The sequence below is a fragment of the Rhea pennata genome, chromosome 6 (genome assembly GCF_028389875.1).
Source record: "Rhea pennata isolate bPtePen1 chromosome 6, bPtePen1.pri, whole genome shotgun sequence".
NCBI classification, from domain to species: Eukaryota; Metazoa; Chordata; class Aves; order Rheiformes; family Rheidae; genus Rhea; species Rhea pennata.
The window spans coordinates 38335642-38359440 of NC_084668.1; the positions used below are offsets into that span (position 1 = coordinate 38335642).

The window sequence follows — 23799 nt, forward strand, 5'->3', positions numbered from 1 at the left end:
GCCCCAAATCCGGAGAAATCTTGTATCTGTTGTTGTGCTGGGGAAGACCAGGGCACTGGGCAAAACCCAGCAGCCATATCTATGAAGGAACTGACTTGAATTAAAATAAATAAAAAAAACTTTATATTTCTTACTTAAATGTCAGAATTTCCACACATTTAAGCTCAGATTCATACAGGCAACGATGTGGCACAGAAAACCCACAGTGGAGTCTCAGCTTCAAATGGAAAATATTATGACAGTCACAGTGAAAAAGACATTTCAATGTGAATGAGAATTGTTACCGTGAAGCAGGTAAACCACTCGTTGAAATTCACAGAGAAACAGAGTTTGCTTGTGAAATTAAAATGCTGGCGTGCAGAGAGGAGGGGGAAGAGGACGAGCACGTAAGAGCCAAAGCACTTCTGAGTTAGGAATAATTTGAGTCCTGTGGGTGAACTTTGATAGCTGAGAAGTCTGCATGCAGAGACAGTGAGATGGTGTAATGCTAAGGTCAATATTCAAGACAGAAAGCAGACTTGGACCTAGGGAAACTTCTTTTAAGTCATAAAAAAAGGTCAGTGAAAGAGGAAGAGCCCGTAAGGCATTTGCGTCGCATTTTGTTCTCAAAAGAGCTGCAAGTGCATAGCAGAATATGAAGTAAGTCAAAGGGAAATAACAAGGCATCCCAGGTAATACCTTGCCATAAGCATATAACATGAGAAAGCCTCACGGAAGGGCTCAAGAGCAATGATATGCTTTGCCAAGGTAATCCTGCCCTCCATTACCACCCGTGACAAAACCATCCCGACCGTCGGACCCAACGAATAACTACTCCCACGTTTCCCTGTTTGGGCTATCACAATCTTCTGCAGCAGCATGGAGGAGAGCTCCTTCGCTCCCATCTGCCCACAGCCCAGGTCCCTGCAACAGCTCGACCACTGACAATGCCAGCTCACATAGGAAAAGGCTTAACTATGTCTGTGTTATGTAGTTGAGGCCAGTTCAAAGGGCATGAACTGGAGTCTTTATATCGAGCTTCAACTTTTATTAGTTTTAAATTATTGCCTTGTCAGTACCTCACAAGGGAATCCGGCCAAGATTTCCAAGCTAAGTGGCGATCTGATGTATCTGTTTTCGGTGCAAGGAAGTTGCGCTGATAGCAGCATGCTGAGCGTGACTTACTTCTGGAAAATTTGAACTCCCATTCACTCCCTTGCACCTCAGAGTTGGAGGAAACCTCGTTACTCTCCATCAAATCTTTTGGAAGGAGGTTTGACAAAGTTAAAACATTCCTTTGGGCTGATACTTACCCATGCCAGGGAGCCTGTGGAATCCACTATCTGTCACTATCAAAACCAATACTAATTCATCATTTGTTCTTTCTTGACTCAAACAGGAAGCTGTCTGGGACAGGGGAGCTGTTCTGCAGTGATATGGTACCTACCACAAAGCAGCCCTCTGCCTTAGACAGGACTTATCCTATTAAGATCAGTTTTAATATAGAAGTAAGAAGTATGACTAAGGCATTGGGTTGGGACTTGAGAGCATAGGGTTCAATTCTTAGTTACGCTACAAATTTTATGACTACAAGCAAGTTATTCTGATTTTCCTGTGCTTCAATTATTCATACATACGATTAAGGTAATAATTCCCTTCTTTATAGCATGTAAATGAATTCCCGCACTTTGTGAGATGCACAGAGGCTAATTTGGTGGAGCTCACACAAGTAGGTAGACACATAAAAATACGACCCGTATCTCTACCAAGAAATTAAGGACTTAATAATACACCGTGATTTTATTAGATATGGGAGTGAACGTTAAAGAGTGGGAGGAGATATTTAGGATGGCATAGAGTAGAGAATCAAGTGGGAATAAGAAAATCAAATCAGAAAAAGAAACGATTAGCCAATTTGCAGGCAAGGTGTCCTTCTAGGCTGTGAAATGGTCAGCCAAGGGCCATGAAAAATACCCCTTAGCTCAGTGACATTTAACACCACAGAGAATAAAAAGAAAATGTGCTACGTTCCCAAAAGGGTGGATATAATAACTGCTTGGGCCTTTCCACCTCCATATTCCCTGGGAGCAACTGCAAGAAGCAGCGAGGGCTGCTGCGCTGCTAGGGCTTAGGCAGGTGGCCCGAGGCAGCAGTGATTGCACACCAGACATACCCCGTCCCCCCTGTTCCCAACCGTAATTAAACAGCACGCTTTTGATTTTCTGGAGCTGCCTATCCCAGAGCTTCACGCACAAAAATATTTACATGGATAATAGACCCTTGAATGAATTAATCACAAAATCACAATCACAAAAAAATTAAAGCAAGACCCGAGCCCATGCTGGCAGCGAGCGGTGTGTAACCCTACAAAGGAAACTGCCTCCCACTCCGATGCCGTATCTCGCTGCTGCGCTTAATGACTGTAAATGCATTCATTGAAATTCATGGGGGCTCTTTGATTTTTTTTTTTTTTCTTTTTCCCCTGAGAGGTTACATGCACGCATAAATTGATCAGTATATACTGGAGTTCAAAAATAACACCAAGCCCCATAGCGAATCCAGGACTGTCCAAGGCAATCTGCACGCAGAAGTCACAATGTGTAAACATCTAAAACAAGTTTCCAGACTGCTAGAACAACTTTGCACAGACACATAGACACATGACACTTGGAATCAAGTCTCTCCACTTTTGTAACATCTTAAAGTAGTTTGATTTTTCAGAAAGAACTGGACCTCTAACCACATTATGAAACTTTTTCTAAATGTTTAATGTCAAACCAAATGGAGGCAGCAATACCGGTGGCATGTTTTCAAGTTTGAGCTCTTGGCAGATCAGTGCAGTACTCTGCTCTATCACTGGACTCGAACACGGGCCACAAATAAAAAACCTGTTTACTAATGAACCGCAGACCCATAGGAAGGAAGCCTCCTCTTACTGCTTGAGGGGTGGGGAAGGCAAGAAAGAAGAAACGTAACAGTAACTTGAAATCAGGTAAGACAACATGAGTTGCTCTTCAAACTATTCGTCCCCTCTAACAGTTGGCCTCTTCAAGACTTGATATTTTATTCGGGTTTCAAGTATGTAAAGAGAAAAGCATAATTTTACCTCTGAAAGATTCAGTACTCTTCTAAATGGGATGGAGACCAATTTCTGGACCTCACGGAGTTCTAGTGTCTTCATTTTACAAGCAACATTTAGATTACCATGTTTGGGGCCAAGTATTAGGGCTGGTGAGGGATGTGCCGGGTCATGTGGTGGAGCACAGCTCACACAAACAGATTTGTGCCTACAGAAGTTTCTAGACATTCTGGAAGCCTCAACAGGTTCAGAAACCAAACGGCAGCATTACAACGGAAGAAACCTACATACGTGCCATTAAGCAACTACCACTTTCTTGACTTTGAGCTTGAAAAAGACAACTTCTCCTCACTTCATGACCTCATGGCCCAGTACCTCTTAGTAAAGATTATTATCAATTACCTATTGATATATATGCGACTGGTCAAGGTTTTGTAATCGTCCTAGCAAGTGAAAAATGGCTTGACCTGACTTTCTGTACAGAAGCAGTCAAAAAGAAGGTTTTTTTCCGTTGGCAACTATACATATTACTACAGTAGCCCCAACCAGCCAGCAGTGAAATGTCGTCAGATACTTGCAGTACATAAGTATGCAGTAAAACAATGGCAAAACATTACGCCTACACACCCCTTGTTTTCTAGGCACGCCTGCCTTTATAAATATCTCCAGGGTGCAAAACAGCGGCCTGACACCCGCATCTACCTGCCAGTTGTTTATGGTATTGTAAAATAAGCGGCAAGCAACGAGATACTGCACTACCGACATTCAGTCCTCCCTTGATCTTCTGTGGCAAGCGGTGCTAAACATCAGATTGGATATAAACTCTCAAGACTTTAGCCACGCTGCACTTTGGCTAGAACGGACCACAAAAACACGCACGCAGACGCACGCACACGCCAAGTAAATATACTGGTTAGGGCAAAGTCTTTTGAGCTTCTGCATCCTCTTTACATACAAAGCACAGGGCAGCAGCTGATGTGATATAAATCACTATGAACATTAGTGCCAGCATAAAACAACTAAGTACTCAGGGTCTGTATTCGTACTCTTCTGTCTGCAGACTTTTATTACTTTAGGAGTTCATTATGTTTTATCTTGCAGCTACTGGTGGTTATTGGCTCTGTTATTTAATCTGATTCATCATAATGTGTTTATTTATTAACTGATCTGCACAGTTTTACAGATACAACAATGTTCCAATCTGCCACGAGGGTTATAAATAAGTAGGTGGCATTTTTGTGCCAGAAGTTTAACAAACAAACAAACAAACTCACTCCCGTTTCACTGGCATGATACATAATTACTGAACTCTCCCTAACCATCCAGATACTTACAGGGCTTTTGTCACACAGCATCTCAGAAACCATTAAATGTTTAAAGACAGAAACGCAAGAATCGTACATCCCCTGTTTCCTGGCTTTGCGGCTCAGAAGACAGAGTTCGCTTTGTCGGTTTGAACACTCGGTGTGATCCTGGGTGCACACCAGGGCAGAGGCAGCAGCCCCGCCGGCTCTGGGAAAACCTGCTGCTGCTCCGCATGCTTTGCTCCATGCTTCGAGGGCCAGAGCTGGGTGAGTAGGTGCAAAACATAGCAGGAAAGGCCTATAGATGGGGGGCGGGGGGGCGGTCAAGGAGCAGAAATGGAGAGAAGGGCGAAGACGCTGTCGAATCTTCTCGGTGCCAAAGGACAAAGTGTCTTGAAGGTGGAGGGACCTACACATGCCTGTCTCTTCAAGACACTCTGCATGAAAAGGACGGGAAGGAAAGTGCAGGTTCATCATTGAACACAGGAGATGGTTCATCATCAAACACAGGGATGTGCCAAACATTCCCATTTCACATCAAGGTCACTTCCTCTGGTTTTGCATCCCAAGAAACACATAATGTTACAAAATAGAAGCTCTTTTCATACACTTCCCTTGGCTTACCTTTTTCCCCCTTCAAATTAAGAGCTTCAAAGCTGGCCAAAGGAACCTGATACTCATCTCTTACTTGCTATCAATGGTAATGGAGCTCCCAAATCCCTGCCCTGTAGCTTGGACAATCTCAAAGCAAACGTTCTGTGCTCGTCCCCCCTAAATGGGGACCACTTTCTTCACGCCATATATGTCACCGTTTTCCAGGCTCTCAGGCACATCTGTCACTGGTGGGGTTCCCAGGAATTTTACAGCGACTCTAAAACAGTTTACTACTATTAAAAAGAAACTCCGTTTAAATAGCACTCGGGGTGGTGAGATAAACTAACAAAAACCAGGAAGTCCACAAATAACCAGGTGTTTATCACCTCACCAACTTCAGAATCGCTTACAGGCAACCAGGTTTACTGTAACTTTATTTTCTTTTTTTGAGGGGGAGAGGCCTGCAGCGAACTTGAGAGAGAGGTGACTTTTGAAATTTGACAGTCCCCTCCGGAAACGAGCCTCCTGCCTGCAACACCTCAGCACGAACTGGACGTGGGTGGAAACAGGCTTAAGCGAGAGGTTAAACCTTAACCGAATTTACTGGCTCTGCACTTTCCACCCCGCTTCAGACCTTTAACATTATATTAAAGTCAGTTCAATAAGCGGAGCTTTAATTGGTTTACACGACAAATCCTCTAAAATACGCTCATTGGCCTCTCTTGATTTTAACCCGACTCCGGTAACACAGCAAGTAGGAAAAACGAAGAAAAAAGCTTAGGTGGGCCAAAACATTTTTTTTTTTTGGGGTCTTTTCTGCCCCGTCCCGTCCGCTCCCAGTCAGCGCCGCAGCTGAAAAGGGATTTAAGGTGGTGACGGGACTTCGACCCGCCACTTGCAAGTCAGGCTTTGCAGCGACTGCTTCCCAGCATTGATGAACAGCCTGCTCATGCAGCGCAGGGTGGGGATACCTCTGCTCGCATCAGGAATGCTGCTGGACAAACACTCCCTTGAGAGGTGCTTTTTGTTTTCCTTTTTTTTTTCCCCCTACCTTGGGTGAAACAGAGACACCGAGCCAGCCTCAGAGGCAGTAAAATTGAAGCAACTCCCTGAAGCAGACTCAAATCGGTTGCCTAGAGCTCATATTTATGCCAAGTGCAGCCCCTCTGTATTGCTTGCTGAAGCCCTTTAGCATTTGACTATAAAGCTGATAGAGTCTATGAATTCCTTGAAGCAAGCAGTGCCAAACACAGCATTATCAGTTATTTTATACTACACAGAGAGAGAGAGAATACACATGACTTAAAACCGCAGCATTAGGTAGCCTCCTCCTCCATAAAAATACTGAACAAGCCCTTAAATCTAGTTCACTTCTCATCCTGTGGCAAGGAGTTCCACGGTTTTACCTATACGTTTCTGCATGAGAAAGAAGCATCTCTAGTAGCACCTGCCTGCCACCTTCCAACTTCATGTTTTAGTTAGGAAGCAGGAAGAATAAGCTCCTTTCCTTAAGGTAGGACAAGCTCTTTTCTTTTGGGTAAGCAAGCTTTCCCCCTCTTGTTGTCAATGATGGCGACAAAGCTTTGGAAACGCAATATTAACAGTAAGTTGTCATGAAGGTAATAGTGACATGGGAGGAATAACACTTACAGCTCCTCTTTCTTTACTAAGCCGTGAGGTTGGGAGTTTTCACTTATTTTGATCAAGGCCAGCAATCAAGGGAAGCCGCACTGCTTCCAAAAACAGGTCAAGCAGTGAAACTAATGGGATCCTTTGGGACACTGAAATTTCTCTTCATACTTCCTCCACTGCCCAGCAAAAAGTACAGCCCACGCCGTCGTGTTCATCTCAAAGATCGTCTGCGCAAGCATGTGTTTTTGTCATTTCTTGCATACGTGTCAAATGAGGTCAGGCAGAAAAATAGCTGATTGACTCTTTTCACTTACGTGTTTTTCCTATCTGTTCTCGTTGCTCTCCGCTAACGTGCTTGACAACGTATGTATATGCCACCAATGTTACAGAGGAGCTTGAAATAAGTACAAGAAGTTCTGCCGGTAGCCTGCACTGGCCCTGACCAGTGCCTATGTCTGAAAGTTTGTGTCGAAGTTTCACCCAGCAAAAGGCTTCCTGGGCCAGCTTACCACTTCCAAAAGCTCTGCCCAACACCTAAAGCATTTACTGAAGCTTCATCAGGCAAATGAATCCAGCACCATAATGGCTGGATGAACATTTCCGCACCTTTCCCCATCGTGTTTGTCACCAAATAGGAAGAATCTTTCTGCCATGTGAGGTGTTGACTGCTCTCTGTTCAAAGTTATGCACAGTATTTGGGGGACAAGCAGAAAAATCAGGATCATTTCGAGGGGGAGGATAATTCTCAGCATGACAGCAATTAACAGTAAACATATCTTTTTAAAGGAGACTGGGATTCTTCAACTCCCTGAAAAATGAACCCTGGGTACTGGACAGCTTCTGCTCTAGTGAAAACCTCTACATCAACTGCATATGTTTGATAATAAGGCTACATTCATCTCTGGAGTAATAAAATTCAGCAATTCCTGTTAGCCTTAATATCTTTCCTAGTTCTTTAGTAACACAAACAATAAATAACAACAGTTCTGGAGAACTTACAGTTCCTTAGAATTTGTTATGTCTGTTCAGCTGGGAGAACCAGAAGGGAGGGAGCAGGAAAAGATTTGGGTTTTTAGGGTGCTTCTTTTTTGGTGCAATTAGTTTTGCAATGCAAGCCCTGGACAGATTCAAAAACTGTATCAAGGCTGAAAGAGAAGCAGACAAAAAAGAAGGGAAATTAAGTATGGGTGTGAAATTTAACCAAAAGGAAGGAAAAGAAAAGAGGGAAAGAAAAGCAACTACTTGGGCCGAAAGTAAGGACAGAAAAGCTGGAGAACACAAAACAGCTCTCTAAATACTCAGAGATACTTTGAAAAGGTTTCCTGTAAAACCAGGGAATTTAGGAAACTATGAATACATTTCACTTCATTCCTGATGAAAGACTGGCAAAAATTCATAGCATAACTCCACCAGGCTATTCAAAACAGATGATTTCTCCGATAAGCCTGAATCAGGAGAGAAAGTGTAAAACTTGCCATTTCTCAATACCTGGGAGAAGAAAAATCTCTTTTCTCAATTTATTTCTCACATAAGCTATTTTCTCTTGATATGTGGAGAGTCTTTTACCTGAATTAGCTGACAGAGTCTCACGTCTGGGTTCAGCCCTCTCTGTGACACTGATGTCTGAATGTTTTTGACCGGTCCTTTTTTGTCCATATTTTAGGTTCATGCTCTGCAGAATGTGGTTGGGCAGCACACCTTCCTGGCTTGGGCTCAAAGTCCTCGAGCAAGGCCTGTCTCTCACTGTGAGTTGTGTATCACCCAACACGACCTTTCCCTTCTCTCTGCCAATGGTGCAATCCTATCACAGGGACTGCACATGGGCCAGGTCAAATCTGTCCTGGGCTTCACGTCAATCAAGGCAGAGTTCTCAGGTCTCTGAACTGAGAAGTTGTCTTGAAGTTGGCTCATCATTAGCCCTTGGGACAAACTTCTCTGTAGACGACTACTGAAGTCACCTAATGGATACGTTTTTCACAATACAGCTAATGTGGGCATCTTACTGCGTGGCAGATAAAAGTCAACCAAAGCAGTTTTACTGATGGATGAGTTATACTTTGAAGTCAAGCAGCTTCATTCCAACACAACATGCCAAAAAATCCCTCCTTTGATGCTGCTCTGTGGAAATGTAGCTATGGGTACTGAGACAGATCTGATCCTATAGTGTTACTGATAGTTGTGGTTTTATCATAAGCCAGGTATGATACTGTGATTTCCTTCAGGTTCCAGCTCCCACAGGCAGTTGATCCAAGGGAAAAGTTAGCTTGTAGGCTTTCTCCCTCCCTCCTCACTTGCAAAGTAAGTATCATAAAGTAAATAAAAAGAAAGGTCAATTCATCATCATTCGCTGTCTTTGTTTTTAACCTCATGATCTGCAAAATCCAGATTCATGATTTTTTAATTGCTACGGTTAGAAACACATCAGTAGCATAAGCTCTGGGGAATTTCACTGGCATCAGTGGGGTTTCTTCATATTGTACAACTACAATTGATATCAAAAGCCCAGTCATTTTGTTCAAAAATGTTTTGGTGAACAACTTATCTTTGCACTAGAAAATGTCCTTCTTTCTGTTGTTTTAAAATGCAGAAAAATGAAGATGACATTTCTCGCTAACTGTGCTCTTACTTACACCTTAAATCATTTCCCCATTCCATCCTCATGTTTTAAAGGAAGAAAAGTAATATTATCCTTGAAATACAGAATAAAGTGCCTCTTACAAAAGGCATCACTCTTCATCAGGATCACATTTGAAATGGCGTACTTACTGCACGTTTAATTTTCATTACAGTATGTGCTCTCTAGCCAGTACACTGTCTACATCAGGTTTTGTTTTCATAACCTATTCCTGACACCTAACAAAAACTGGGAGGGCTGCTCCAGGATTTGGCAAGAAGGAACAGGTTGTGGATGAGCAGGTTTCTCTGACTCACCTACACGGATCAGCAAGGAAAAATAAAAGGGAGAGGGTGGAGATTGCAAAGGGGAGGGAAAAAAGAAAAAAAAAAAAAGAGCAGCGAGAGCGGGCATGAGAAGTGACGTGTCCCCTTGGATGCCGTGTGTAATTCGGCTGGCAGCCTGCCTGCTCTCAGTGCCACCAAGTTCCAGACATGCCAGTCCTGCTGACTCAGCTTTTCGGAAGAAGGAAAGGGAAGGAAGACATTTCCCAAACGTTTCTGATATCTGAGGGACAGAGATTGCTAGACTCCCCTTGAGGGTCTTCCAACCCACCCTCCTTCAGACCAGGGACTCGAGAGGTCTCCCTAAGGAGCACGAAGCAGAGGTGTTGGCCGGACAACCTTGTACAGAACCACTTATGCTCTTATCAAATCACGAGAGAAATCTGCTTTTTACGGCTGCTGGAGAACTCAGCAGCACAGTTTCATCCCTCAAACCAGAAATGTCAGGCCTTTTCTAGCCAAGGCTAGCTGCTCTCACACAAGCCACTGTCTCCAAGGAGACGAGAAAAAATGCATGCAGAGGAAGGGTATCCAAGTGAGAGAGCTTCTATGGCCCACAAAGCTTTTCTGTATAAAAATTTCATCATCCGTTCCTTAGCCGTGTATCTTTTACATGTGATCTATTTTCTACGAAGAGCTCGAAGCTCTTCAAGAGCCTGGGCTCTGCCTACCTGCAAGGCCAGCTCTATCCAGCGATACACTAACACACTGTATGCACCTCCCGGCGGTCCAGGTCCTATTTGCTTAGAAGGAAGACTGTGCTCATCAAGCCTTCTGCTCTGAACTTAGAAGAGACAAAAGAAAGAAAGTACGTATTTCCCAGCAAAAGGAACCGAAGCGCAGAAAGGCTAGGGATGAGACAGGACAGGAGGAATCTCAGGACGTGCGGCAAGCATCCCGGGGAGCTTAGCTGCCTGATATTTAAAATCCTACTGAGTGATGCTGCCCCACCAACCAGTCTTACAGCACTTTGTGCAGAGGTCCAGCCACGCCTGCGTACTCCACGCAAAAAGAACGAACGATCTTTAAGCAGTGGCTTTTCCAAAAGTGAGCATTGCGCAGCATGCACAGAAGCGAGTGGTCGGGGAGTGCCCCAACCAGGTGCTCTCCGTGAAGTTTCAATAGGCAGAGCCTCAACAGCATTTTTCCAACTTCAGGAATGAAGATAGAGATCTTGTCTCTCTGTTGCAAAGCACGGAGGGAACCGGGGGCACCGTGTCTGAAATCAGCACGGTACAGTTATGCAAAACGTGTGCAACTGGCATCGCTTGTGTAATCCTCGGGGTAATCAACCTCTCTAACTACTCCAGAAAGGAAGGAGGGGCAGTGGGTGGAGAAAGTTCACACTTAGATCAAACAGAAAATGGGAAATTTTCCAGAGAGCTTTAGTCAGGTAAAAACACAGTTCCCTCTCATGGGAAACCTCCAGGATAAGTTTCCTTGAACTTCATACAGGGTTATAAATAGGAGGAGAGTCATGCAGAGTTCAGCGCAGGTTTGCTATAAAAAAAACTCAGACATTCTCATTTTCCTTCTTGAGTGATATCCGTCAATATGTGAGCTGCAAGCCAATTCATAATTACAGGTTGTTGAGAGCTCAGGAGAACCCATCAGTAGTGGCTTTCTTCAGCTCTGCTACGGCAGTGTTGACTGGGTTATATTTTTCCCCCTTTGCTTTCTCTCGGTTTCCCTTCCAGATGGCAAAAACACCTCTCTTGCACCTTAAAGCACTCGTGTATTACGAAACGTGTCAGTGGCAGTTCTCCATTTTACACTGCCCCATAAAACAACTCAGAGATAGCAATGAAAGATGACCTCAAACCACTGTTTGATTCCGAGCTCAAGCTTTCTTAAACTGAAAGGCTTCACGCATCCCCTCACGAACTGACAAAGTCTAACTCTGAATGCTGGATTTCCCTTCTTCGTAGCCCTAACGCAGAAGGGCCTTCCCTTGAAAATCGTTTTCTCTGGAGGAAAGAAAAATATCCTTTTCAGCTTCCGTGTTGTTGTGGTACTCTGCTGCTCAAGTGCAGTACACACAAGAAGCGGTCTTGGTTTTGCTCAGATGTGGCTTTGTCAAGTCAAAACTGTGTTCTAATCTCAAACGTACGAGAAAGCTCACAGTCCCCATCTTGGATGCTTATCCTGCAAAACCAGCTGCAGCTACCTCTGAAGGCTGCCTCTGGAGCAGGACTCGTGACTCACTGCGGCACGTCCCTCAAGCTTCTCCAAGGCAATGAGACCCCCCTCCAGATCCAAAGACTGGCTACAACTCCTGTGTTTACAGCTGCACCTGTGAACTTAAAATCCAGTTTTACACGGCTATGTGCCACTCTAAGCGTACAAATATTAGCACTGTGTAATAGTCCCCAACGGTAAGGTTAGAAAAGGCCTGAAAACTGAAGGCTTAAAATTAAAGGCGTAAAGAGATGATGTATTGAAAAATCCAAGCTATTAGTCCCTCATCTGACAGGCTGTCCATAGTGCTTCTGGTGCAGAAAGATACGCAGTTCAAATCAAACTATCCTGGTGCTTAAGTACCTGAATTTACAAATTGGGTCTCACAGCGTTTTTTTCTGTTTCATTTTTCAATCACCGAAAAAAAGATAGCAACAAGGCAGCAACACATAGCCACTTTACACAGGCTTTGGGCAGATGAAAGAGACAGGGTTCATAAGAGAAACAAGATGCAAAAATTGCAGGCTAAGTATTAAGTCCTTTAGCGTTATTAACAATCACCTTCCTATTGTGTTTAAGCTAATCAGCCAGGTATCACGGTATAATACCTCAGTGGTTATGGTAACAATACAAAGTTGTTATTCCTTCCCCTTTGTAATTACCTCATTTTACTATCGCACAAGGGATAAGTAAAAGTTAAGGAGACGATATGCAATGCTGTGCAGCAGAAGCACGTGTGTGGCACATTCAAATACTCTGCTACATACTTCTATGACCTTCCTTACAGCAATATCCATGTGCCTTGCAATTTGTGCATCTTGTCCTCTCACCACCACGACAAGGTTAGCAAGCGCTCTCATCCCGCTTTCACCGACAGACAACCGAGGCAGACACAAGGTTAAGGGATCTGCATCTGTACTGGTCCATGTTTCCAGAGCACGAAAGTCACCTTAGACAACTTCACTGATCAGTAAAGAAGAGTAACAAAACTCAAAATTAATAATAAAAAAAAAAGATGGGAGGATTGAAAGATAAAGATACTCTAGGATATAAGCAATGCTGTACAGGTGACTATAGATTATAAATGTTATCACGGTGTAAAATGAGTAACAGAATTATTCACAGCCACACAAAACAGTGTTAGAAGAGCAATAATTTGCAGCAAATGAAAGGATAGTCTGGGTTAAATATCAGGATGAAAGTCACAGCTATAAAAAAGCAGATGCAAGTGGAACAGTCTCCCTAGAGAAGCAACAGAAACAGCTTCTATGGATGTTTAAAGAACAGATAGGCATGCTGTTTAGAACGACTGCTGCTCCATAAGCAGAAGTCTGGTCACATTCATCTGCCTTTTTTGATGCTAGTGAAATCACACATACTGTACTGTGGCAGGATAAAAGCCCAGAGGGAAGAGAAAGTCACTGGCTCGTTTGTTTTTCCAGAGCATGATGGCTGGCATAAAAGCTGACATCACCCAGCACTGGAGAAATGTCCATTTTCTCTTCAAATAGCAGCCTGCTAGGGCAGGACCAGGTGCTCCATTGCAGTTGTACGGCCTGAGCTACCCGAACAGAAACAAGATCTGGCTGCCAATGCCAGGATGTGTACTGTTATCAAGGAGGGGAGACAGAAAACGAGCAGAAAAATAGGTGTCAGCAGTCCCATACCAAACATGCTCTTCCATCTTGGGACAGGCATGGCACATGGAAAAGAAAGGGACAAGCCAAAACGAGGGATGATCCCTTGTGAATCCTCCACCATGCTGATGCCTTCCAGATGCAGACCTTTGTACCCACAAGTACTATGGTGCTATTAGACCTTCCGGATGAGGCAACACAACAGCTGATTCTAGAGGTCTGACGGTAAGGGTAAAGGTGGAGGCTGTAGTACTGGGGGCATCAGGAGTCCAATTTCTTTTCCAATTTGGAGGGCAGGACCTCCTACCAAAATACAAAACCCTTCCTTGTCAAGGGTCCAGAGATCTACCCTGACACCCATTTCATTAACAAGAGGGAACTTGGACAACCAGGGAAAGGAAGAGACAGCACAACCTTCATCCAGACCTCCTCTCTCTTCTGCTCTTCCCTGATGAAGAAGGGAGGACTTGCTGGTAATATTGCAGGTGGCAGAGGTGTAGCAAGGCCACCTTCCACCAAGCGGCACAGTGGGAGGGATGAGACTCGTCTCACAGATACCACAACAAATCTTAGCACCTAGCAATCTTGCTGTGAACTGCTATTCAGAACTAGAATATTCTCATAGTATTGGTGTCTCTCATCACTGGCAAAGGGGATGAGTTTTGCCTCTACTCACCCAACCTTCAAGCAGCTCTTAAGCACTAAAGCAACAGGACACCTCCTGCTTACACTAGGGCAAAGGCAACGTGGGAGGGAGCTGTACAGCTGCTGTGGTCTTTCACAGGTGTACACACACACACACACACAGAGCTGACACCCATTTCTTCATGAGAGAGATTCATGAGGCTGGTACACAGCACATTTACCTCTGCTCACCAGGACCACTTCTGCTATTTCTCTGTCTTATCTATAGGAAGCAGATCTCTTGGGTTTAACAGTCGAGGATTGATTCATAACTACTGCAGCTACGAGGGAATCTTCATGGAATTTGAAGACTTCTAAAGGCACAACAAGCAAAAGAAAGTGAACACCTCTTGCTTTGGGTGGAACTGTTATCTTCTCAGAACAAATTCCCTCCCCAGAACAAAGCCCAAGCATACTTTTTTTCTGGAGAGATCGTGACCTCACAGCATCTTTATGTCAAAGCTGGTTTTTCAGTGATAATTATGTCCTGTAGAAAAGGCTTAGCATGACAAAGCTTGTATACTGAGATAATTCTGAGCACATAAAAGATGATCCTTTCATATAGCTGACACTAACACTTGTCACAGTAGTGCTCCGGAGGCTAAAATGACCACTCCGCTTCAAGGACCAGGTTCAGATGGGGCTTTAGTGAAACATGGGATACAAGCTGGCTATGCAGAGGATTACACTTTACATTCAGATACCCAGAGGATGAAAGACCTGGTGTATCCAATAAAATCCTACCCTTGCACATATTTTGATCTTATCTTCCAAAAATGGACAAATAAACAATATTGAAAGTAGAATACCAAAGATTTTAGAGACTCTGCAACACAGAATGACGGCCTCTAGGTACTGAGAGCATTAATGAGGAAGCAGAGCTGTTTCAGGTTTGTGTACACACTAATAACAATTTAGAACCTGGAGTCAGATAAGAAAATAAACTGATTTTGTGACGAGATTAATTCCACTGAGTTTAACTGAGACAGAGTAAGAAAACATGAGAGGAAGAAAAGCTCTGTCTGAATAGAGTTCCAAGTATCTGATCAACAGAATAAATGCCCACTGGCTCATTACAACTGGGGAAACTTATTTTCACAACTAGGATTGTTATGCAAAATATCCTCTCTGCCCCTTCACATACTTGCTTGGTTTTTCAGATGTTGTCCTATGTGTACATATGTAATCTTTTTCCCATTCACAATGTGTTTAAGTCAGTCCAGCTTGGAGTGTAATGAGAATTTCAGGTCCCAAGCTCGTTCTAATTACGATGTTCCCATCCTCAAAAATGTGGTTACAGAGTGGATACTGACTTTGCCTCGGCCTTTTGAGAGTGGAGGTGTTACTAGTGATAAAAGTGCCTTCAAAATGAAAACAGCAGTTCAAAACAAACTGTTCATTATTCTTAATAACTACTTCTACCACTGTTTCAATACTTCTCATTGGCTTTTGACAGGCAGGGCTGCATGCACAGTGTGTTTTTCAGCACTGTGCTTGTTCATCCAGTTTTTCAGCTGGATTAGGACACTTTCAGGTGGGCTGCCTCTCTCAAATACATACTGAGTCAGGTGCTTTGTCGGAATTAGGAACCTTCTGCCTCTGAGCACACAGCTGCACCCACAAACATCACTACTCCCCTCCTCCCTAAGAAAAGGTTCTACTGCCAAGAGCCATGGGCAACACAGAAGGCCGTGCAGGAAAATATTCACTGCAATCATGTGGGATGTCTAGTACGGCTCACTAAGATACACGAGGAGCTGAAAATAAAGTTCTCATGGGGCAAATAAAATAAAGGCAGAGAGAGACTTGCAAACTGAGAAATGTAGAAAGAATTACTAAGCTACCTTTCTATAACTGAGGCATCTTCCTTCTTAATTAGACATGCTGCTTATCCTGTGCACTGTACATGCTTTGCTAAGATCATGCTGTTGGGAGTTTTTGCCTAGGCCTTTCTTTCCAAAACAAATGCTTCACTGCTTTTCTTTTGCAAATAAAATGATACCATTAATTCAGTGCTATTGAAAAGCTGGGCAGTAACAAACACTGTGCAGCAGCAATGCAGGAAGAAGAGGGGAAGGAAAAAGCAAATATTTGTTAAAAGTAGAAAAGGGAAAAATCATTTTCTAAACAGGAAAGCAGCAGCTTGGAAGCAAATTTAAAATGTATCATGAGGAAAAGCTTCTGTGAAAGGAAGAAATAAAGATCTGACTGTTCTTTTTTTGGGGGGAAGAAATAAACATTAAAATCGCTTTCATATATGAACAACACTTACATATTCCCACAGCAAGGGAATTCGATTAAAGTTGCCAAGATAAAGACTGAAAAAAATTAGGAAGTGATAGAATTAAGGTTGCCTGAGAAGGCTTCATTTGGCCTGTCTGTGTGCATGCATGATCAGACAGTCTTTTAATTATAAAATCACATCATAATTTCTCCCCAGGACCATCCTTGCTTAGTGCAAAGGATGGACAGACAGTTCTCACTTAATGAAAACCTCGTCTCTATTTTGTTTGCCCTCAGCATGTGATCCTAACCCTCATTTATGGCTTACTAGCCAACCCTACTCTGAAAACTAATGCATTAGTATTTTCTTTAACGATGAGCAATCTGGAAAAGCTTAGAGTCTTGATTTTCTTCATAACTATCAAAGAACTTGCACTTACAACAGTGTCATGAGCGAGGGCCGACTTGTCTCCATTTTACACATGAGAAATCCATGTCAAAACATAATTGCTCATATTATGTGCCCGCTTGAGGACACCTGACTTCTCAGGGTAAAACAGCATCAGGTCATATGTTGTTTCTTTCTAAGCACAAGGTCATCATTTAGGTGCTTTATGCACCAGATCTAGCTGTTAGATCAACTTTCTTTCCTAAAACTTCTGCTTTGATCATTAGTCACCTACGGCAGGATTTGTCTCATCTGTCTTACAGGTGCCTGCATCTAGTTGTCCGGTTCTAGAGACGATGGAAGGGGGAATACGGGGGCATGCCTTGGGATGAGACGGAAGGTACTGTGCAGCTGAATGTCTTCCTCTTTGAAGACCAAAAGTTAGGCAAGGTGAAGCCAATCCCTGCTGGTTGGTCGAGTATGATCCGCAGGACAGGGCTCCCAGATTGTGCCCCAGCTCTGTACAGCATGCCTTTAGACTCATGTCCTGCCAGCCCACCTAGGCACCTCTCATACCGTCTATGTTGTGGGACTATGGAGTTAATTCTGAAGACAACTCCTGAAAGTCCTACAAGTACCTTCAGGCTCACACCCACTCTTAAGTGTTTTCTATGCACTAGTCTCTCCCCAGGCATTAGCCTACCGACGTCCTGAAGGCATCATTATATTCCTGAAATCAAAGAAGCTGTATGTGGGAGGAAAATATAGACACAAAGTTCATCAGAACTATATATGCTAGTAAAAGGTAAATAGTCTCAGAAGCAAATAACCGCGAGATAAGTCCTTAATTATCTAGGGCTAAACAACACCAGCATTGCAGATACAACGTAATACTTTACTAACCTCTCATTCTGGGAATACTTACACTGTAAAATAATATTCTGCATAAGACTGTGATGCTCATAAATACTTTGACATATATAGGAAATACTATCAACAGTATGACCAAAAATATCTCCCAAAAGAAAAAGAGGAGAAACTTTCAATTTAATTTTTTTTCAATTAATAATAGTTTCAGCTATTTCAAATATCTCTGAGACGCTTCTGCTAATTTCTCTTTGTAATTGTATTTCCCTATTTTTTCATCTCTCCTTTTTTGCCATATGCAAAATTCGGCATATTATTCAGCATAGGAAAAACTGACTAACTGGCAGGAGAGAGAGGGTATAACTGACTAAGTGCTGACACAAATAAAGTGATTTCAAATTCACAGATTGAACTACCTGGAATGAAAAAAAAATTTTTTTCAATTCTTTTCTTGCACAGTCTGCCTTCCATAAAGGATGAGATGTAAAAAACATTCTTAGGAAGAATAACATGGGTTTTTTGAGTAATAGCATTCTCTTATTCAAAGAAAAAAGGGATGCACAAGATGAAAAACAATATTTTTCTTACATTTCCGAAATTATGTGCCAGATTCTCAGCTGGCACAAAATAACAGTACTTTCCCTACCTATGGAATATAATTCCAATTTATATCAACCGAGGATCTGACCTAAAGAGCTTTCTTCTTGAAAATATAAAAATACATTCAGACTTACCTCCATTAGATATAAATGTACCAGATTAAAATAACAGAGTAGTTGCATATTTCAACATAATTTTCATCCTTTTAGTTCTAAATTTCATCTGTCAGATATCCTTTTTTCTGATTTGAAATGGTACAAGATGCAAAGATTCAGTGGAGTTTACTGTGGTTTACCTCCAAGGTCTACTTACAGAGTACGATGTTTACTTTCATAAAGCAGAGTTCTTAGCCCCTAGCACAAAATGGTTTAAAATCTTTAGGAAATGCCTAATCATCTTCTGCGTGAACCAGGTTCACACATGTGGGCATAAACAAAGCAAAGCTGCCTATATGGTAGGGACAGAAAGACACCTTATCTTGCACACTTATATTCAGACTGGCATTTTACCTTCAAGTAGGCACCTGCCAGCTTTTAGGGTAATATGCCAGGTTTTTAACTTTTCATTTGAGAGTGCGACTCTAAGAATTGCCTTTGAGAGTATTGTGGGAGCACTTGTCTGTCCCACCTGGACCTCTGCTCAGAGCGATGTACCTGATGAGCTAGACTGATGGCACTTTCTCCACTGAAAACAAAACATAACATTACAAAGAGAGGACAGCCGAGCACAGCTAACTGCATTAGGGAAAGAGGTCCAGTGGGACTCGTATGCCTAAGTAGCTTAGATGCTTTTTGAAAATCCCACACCTTAACTATGTTTATCCTCATGCAAAAAGTACAAAGATCAGCTGTATACTCTTCACACAGGAAACAAGAACAATCTCTATCAATGGCTGTATCTAGGTAACAAAATCTATATTCATATTAGGAAAATGATCTTCAACCACAATGTTCATGTTTTGTAATGTGGGTTATTTTACGTCATGATTCCCTTTATTTTTTAATTGTGAATATTTTTATCATGTTTTCTTTTTTACTAAATTTCAAGTTGAAACTATTGCTATGGTCAGATGTGTGAAATTACAACTCACTGTTCCACAGATGCTTTCCCTTCTGACTTTCAGATCAAATCCTCTCAGCTGACGATGCTTAAGCAATTCTCTCTCAGCCGAGCCCCATACTTGCACTCCTCGAAAGCTCAGGCTTTCTTCACAACTATGTTAGCATCAATACAGCTACCTGCATTCTCAGACATCTATGTGGAGAACCTTACTACTTTGTCCTTTCTGATTCCTGGACGTATTTAACTCTGTATGAATCTAACAAACAAAACAATCTAGCCATCTAAAAACTGAATCTAACACCCTCATAGAACAGTAAGCTCTACTCAAGTGAGGCCAATTCTTTAGAAGAAATATGCATAAAGATTCAGGAAGCTCCATGATGACATTTTCACATGCAGAGTTCTGTCTGCAGCTGCACTTCAACCACGGCGTTTCAGTACTCACACATTTGCTAACACCTTTAAAAAGTTCATCTGTAATATTGTCAGTTCTCACTAGTCCAATTATCTCTGCTCATTCAACAATAAAAAAAACAGTCTCCTATAAATGGCCTGGACAGAAAAACTGAACATCCTAGGAGACAAAAAAAACACAGCAAGTTAAGATCTTACTCAAGAACCCTACGCAAATGGGTAAAGCGAGGAGGATAAAGCCCCTTGGTTTAGCAACTGGGGATTAGAAACATGTCCAATCCTGATCATCAGGACTACCAAGATAACTACTAACATGCAGTCATGTGATAGCAGTTTCTTCAGAACATGTCAAGAAATTATATTGAGTAGACTCATGGCAAGGAAAAATCCAGTCCCTCTCCCTCACCTTCTCCTCTAGGGTTAGTGCTGTAGCTGCCATGAACTAAGACTTTACAGTGAGATGCAACGGAATCAAAAAAAATGCTATTAGGATTTTGAAGGACAAGTCTCCACTTTACTAGCATATGGCATTAATTAGATGAAGAAATAGGCATCAACTGCAAAGTACACTTCCAAAAGCACAGATTTATTCTTTGCAATCTTTGGAATTTCACGGCCACTTCGGGGCCTAGGGTGTCAAAATAATCTGAAAGCAAAGTCTGGATACACCCAAGGAGACGTTCAAAGGGAAATGTGATAGCATCAGCAGAGGAGCTCAGTGACACAAAAGGAGAGGTGGGGCTGAACCACAGCTTTTCTGATTTGCATCAAGGCTTTTCCAAAGTTCAGATCTGCATTATCTGAAGAGGATTGTACAGACCCAGAGCCACCAGGAACAAGCAGCTAGCTTCACAGCACACTTCACTTGAACAGGGACAAGAAAACAACTGGGAAGAGCAGACAAGGCAGGCTCACCAGAGTGCGTCCTGAGGTGTCCTGTGAGGGCGTCCCTCCGTCGGCATGCATAGCTGCAGAAGGGACATTTGAACGGTTTCTCCCCAGAGTGCAACTTGATGTGCCTCAGTAGGTTCCCCTTCTGCGTAAAAGAAGCTCCACATTGGTTACAGTGGAAGGGGCGTTCACCTAGAAGAGAAAAAGGAAGGGAAAAAGCTGTCAAAAAAAAGAAGTCAGAGGATGCGTGAAGCCCCTATCCCACTCTTTGCAACAGTGCCATTTTACACAGGTACGCTCCACACCAATACCCTCATGCAGAATTTATTAGAGGTCGTTTCTTATGTACGACAAACAAAGCTTCCAGTAGTGATTTCGGGCACTTCCCTTTTGCATCAGCTTGAGGTGATTAAAGCAGCCTGATTTTCAGAAAGGTTTGAACCTCAGAGGTTTTATTCTTCATAAAAGATGAGATCTGTTCAAAATTTAGATCCAAAGCTGTGGCTTTGTGGTATTTATCTCTCTGGGTTTTCACTTATTTTTAGTACAAGTCCAATCCCTGTAACTGATCATAACAATTTGTCTTGGACAGATATTCAAGACTTTGCTTCATACCAAATTTTTTGCTTATGTTATACTTTAATTCAAATTCCTTTTTAAAGGGTGCTTTGAATTGCTAGAGTGGTGGAAAGAGATTTGATGCAAACAAGGATCAGGCCTACAAAGGTTTGGGAGGTAATAAACACTGAGAAAAATCTCACCCATGAAAAAGAGAGAAACAAGCAAATTTGTGTTTTCCATAAAACTAATTCATGAGATTTCTTTGATGCAGAAAACTTTAGGCTTTGTCTTTTTTTCTCTCTTGTTGTTTAAACAGAAACTCAATTCTTTACCCTCTCCCTTCACTCTGTACATTCATGCACACATACAAAGATTATGTCAATGTTAAATGTTCCTATTTGCCCTGGATGGCTGGGACTGAGTGCATAACAAAACACCCCAATTTTTCTTCAGGGAAAAAAACCTGATGGACTTGCAAGGGTTTTGGGCAATGACATCAAAACCATACTTTACGCCACCATTTTTTGAGGACACTTGGTCTGTCTCAACATTTTTGGGCACATACTCAACTCCAATCACGTACCTACATCCTACTGGGTACAGCGCAAATCAATGGGGCAGAAGCATACACCTCATGCTGGCCATTTACTTAAGCACTTTACTGCAGCTAGACTTTGAAGATACCAGTATGTTTGTCCCAGTTAGGGCCCTAATTCAACAAGGTTCTGGCACATCAGATTTCAGATGTGCAAGAAACCCTTCATTCTTGAGCGCTCCTTCATTTCTTGAGTTTATTACCTATTATAGAGCCTTGGTCAAATTACGGCAGGATGTTCTGAGGATGTATTAGCTACCCCAAAGCACAGCTCTCATGAAAAGTTACCATTCTGCTCTCTGTCACCTCTCTCCAAAACTTTCTTCAATTGCCTTAAAATGATTTCTGTCTTGCTAGACAAAATTAATGCTACTTTTTAATCGAAGTAGTTCACCCGTCTAGTGTAAATTCCAACACGTCTGTTCATTCAAATGGAAAGAGACGGAGGAAGAGAACTCTTCGGAGAGAGCTCTTACAGATGTCTTCTAGCAATCCTCGCTTTGCTAGTTTAAATCACTGCCAGACATTATGGCTCAGCAAGTAAGGGCAGCAGACGGGACTGCGCGCCATATACACATGCTATACCTCTGCAGCTCCAGCTCACGTGTATTAGCTGGCAATTACCACGTCTTAAACCACTGCAGAAGCGCTGAAGAAAATGCTACGGCTCCTGCAACCTTCCCAAGAACATCATAAAGCAAAAATAGGAAATTGGGGCACAAACCTCTTCCCAGTAAGCTGAACGTGAGCTCCCTGGATTTGATAGAAAAGTTTGTGGGTTTCTTTTTAAAGTTTCACAACGCACTTTAAGCATTAGCCATTATCATCTTTTCTAGCATTCTGAAACACCTGTAACTGAAATATGCAACGAGTTTGCTTTAGGGGAAAAAAAATACATTTTTTTCTTTTCTGTTTTACTTTCGCTGTCTGAGCAAACAGGCAAAACCCCTTCCTTTCGCACGTTTCTCAGTATTCAGGAATGGTAGCTTCACTTTCAGGATGACAAGATAAAAGAAGGCAACAAGTTTCTTATCGAGTCGAAAGTCTTCTCTTTCACTCCCTGCTGTATTTAAAACTGTGCAGTTGATGTGCTTTGCCCCCCACATCACCCGCTTATCTTTGATATTCTTGGGAGGCCGCAGACGAGCAAGTATTATTATTCCTCAATAAAGCGGCAGCCGAAGAGATGCTGGAAGCCTTCAGCCAGCTATTCCACTAATCGCCGCGCTCCGGTTCAGCGGCAAAGACCACGCGAAAACGTTCATCGCGAGGTCACCAACAGCCTCCTTTCTTGCCACAGACCCGCCTGGCACAACAGCACATTTTACCTTCACTGATCTGCTACTCTTTATAGCTCTTTAAAACCAGCACGAATTTCTGTTTCCTACTGGTTTAATTCGAGGTAAGCAGCTCTCTTGATCTGTTTATTATACTTGAGCCCCACCACTCGTTTCCTGCCGCTGCAGGCCCGTGGGACGACGACTCGTTTTAGTCGCACGTTTGCGCTACTGATCAACAGCTTTTACGTTTAGCGTCGCGAACCTGAGAGGCAGCTGCCTAATAGAAGGGCGCACGTAAGAAGCAAAGACTGAGGAGGGAGAAGACGGGGCCATTTTAGAAGCTAAAACAGGGCTGGGGGGAAAAAAAAAATCTCCAAGCCAAATGATTAAAAAGAAACAAAAACCCTGAGTGGGGAGAGGGGAAGGGAGAGCCAGAGAGCCAACCAAACAAAAAAGATGTTTCTTTTCAGCTCCAGATTTAAGATCTAAAGTCAGACAAAACCAGGAATGCCTGAAAGTATTGTTCTCCTCAGAGAGAATTTAATTATATAAAGTTACTTTAGGAACAGACAAGGCAAGCTAAGCCAGAGCTGCAAAGTATTATCTTTCCTAAAGGCTTAGGGACAGGGGCTTGTGCCAGGGAACAGCTCTGTTAATTAAAAAAAACAACAAAAAAAAAAAAAAATTGCAGGCTTCTACAGTTTTATAGTTAAATAAACTATTAACAGGTTTAATTTTAAATATTTACAACCAAGTTACAGTAAAATCCTACTGATACTTCCAACTTCGCTGCTTCGTAGGCATCCATTACGGCTACGTCTTCTCCACAGCGAGCAGCAGTGAGAGGTGACTGTTACTAAGGGGCATTAGTAT

General features: G+C 42.6%; 1 protein-coding gene across 4 annotated transcripts in view; it reads right to left on the reverse strand.

The window, feature by feature from the left end:
• The window catches only part of IKZF2 (IKAROS family zinc finger 2), a 108202-nt gene that overhangs the window by 17465 nt on the left and 66938 nt on the right, over nucleotides 1-23799 (reverse strand). For all 4 annotated transcript variants that reach the window (XM_062578358.1, XM_062578356.1, XM_062578357.1 and 1 more), the window contains one exon: nucleotides 20515-20682. In XM_062578358.1, the coding sequence (XP_062434342.1) occupies nucleotides 20515-20682 (168 nt within the window). The remainder of the gene's footprint in view (nucleotides 1-20514; nucleotides 20683-23799) is intronic.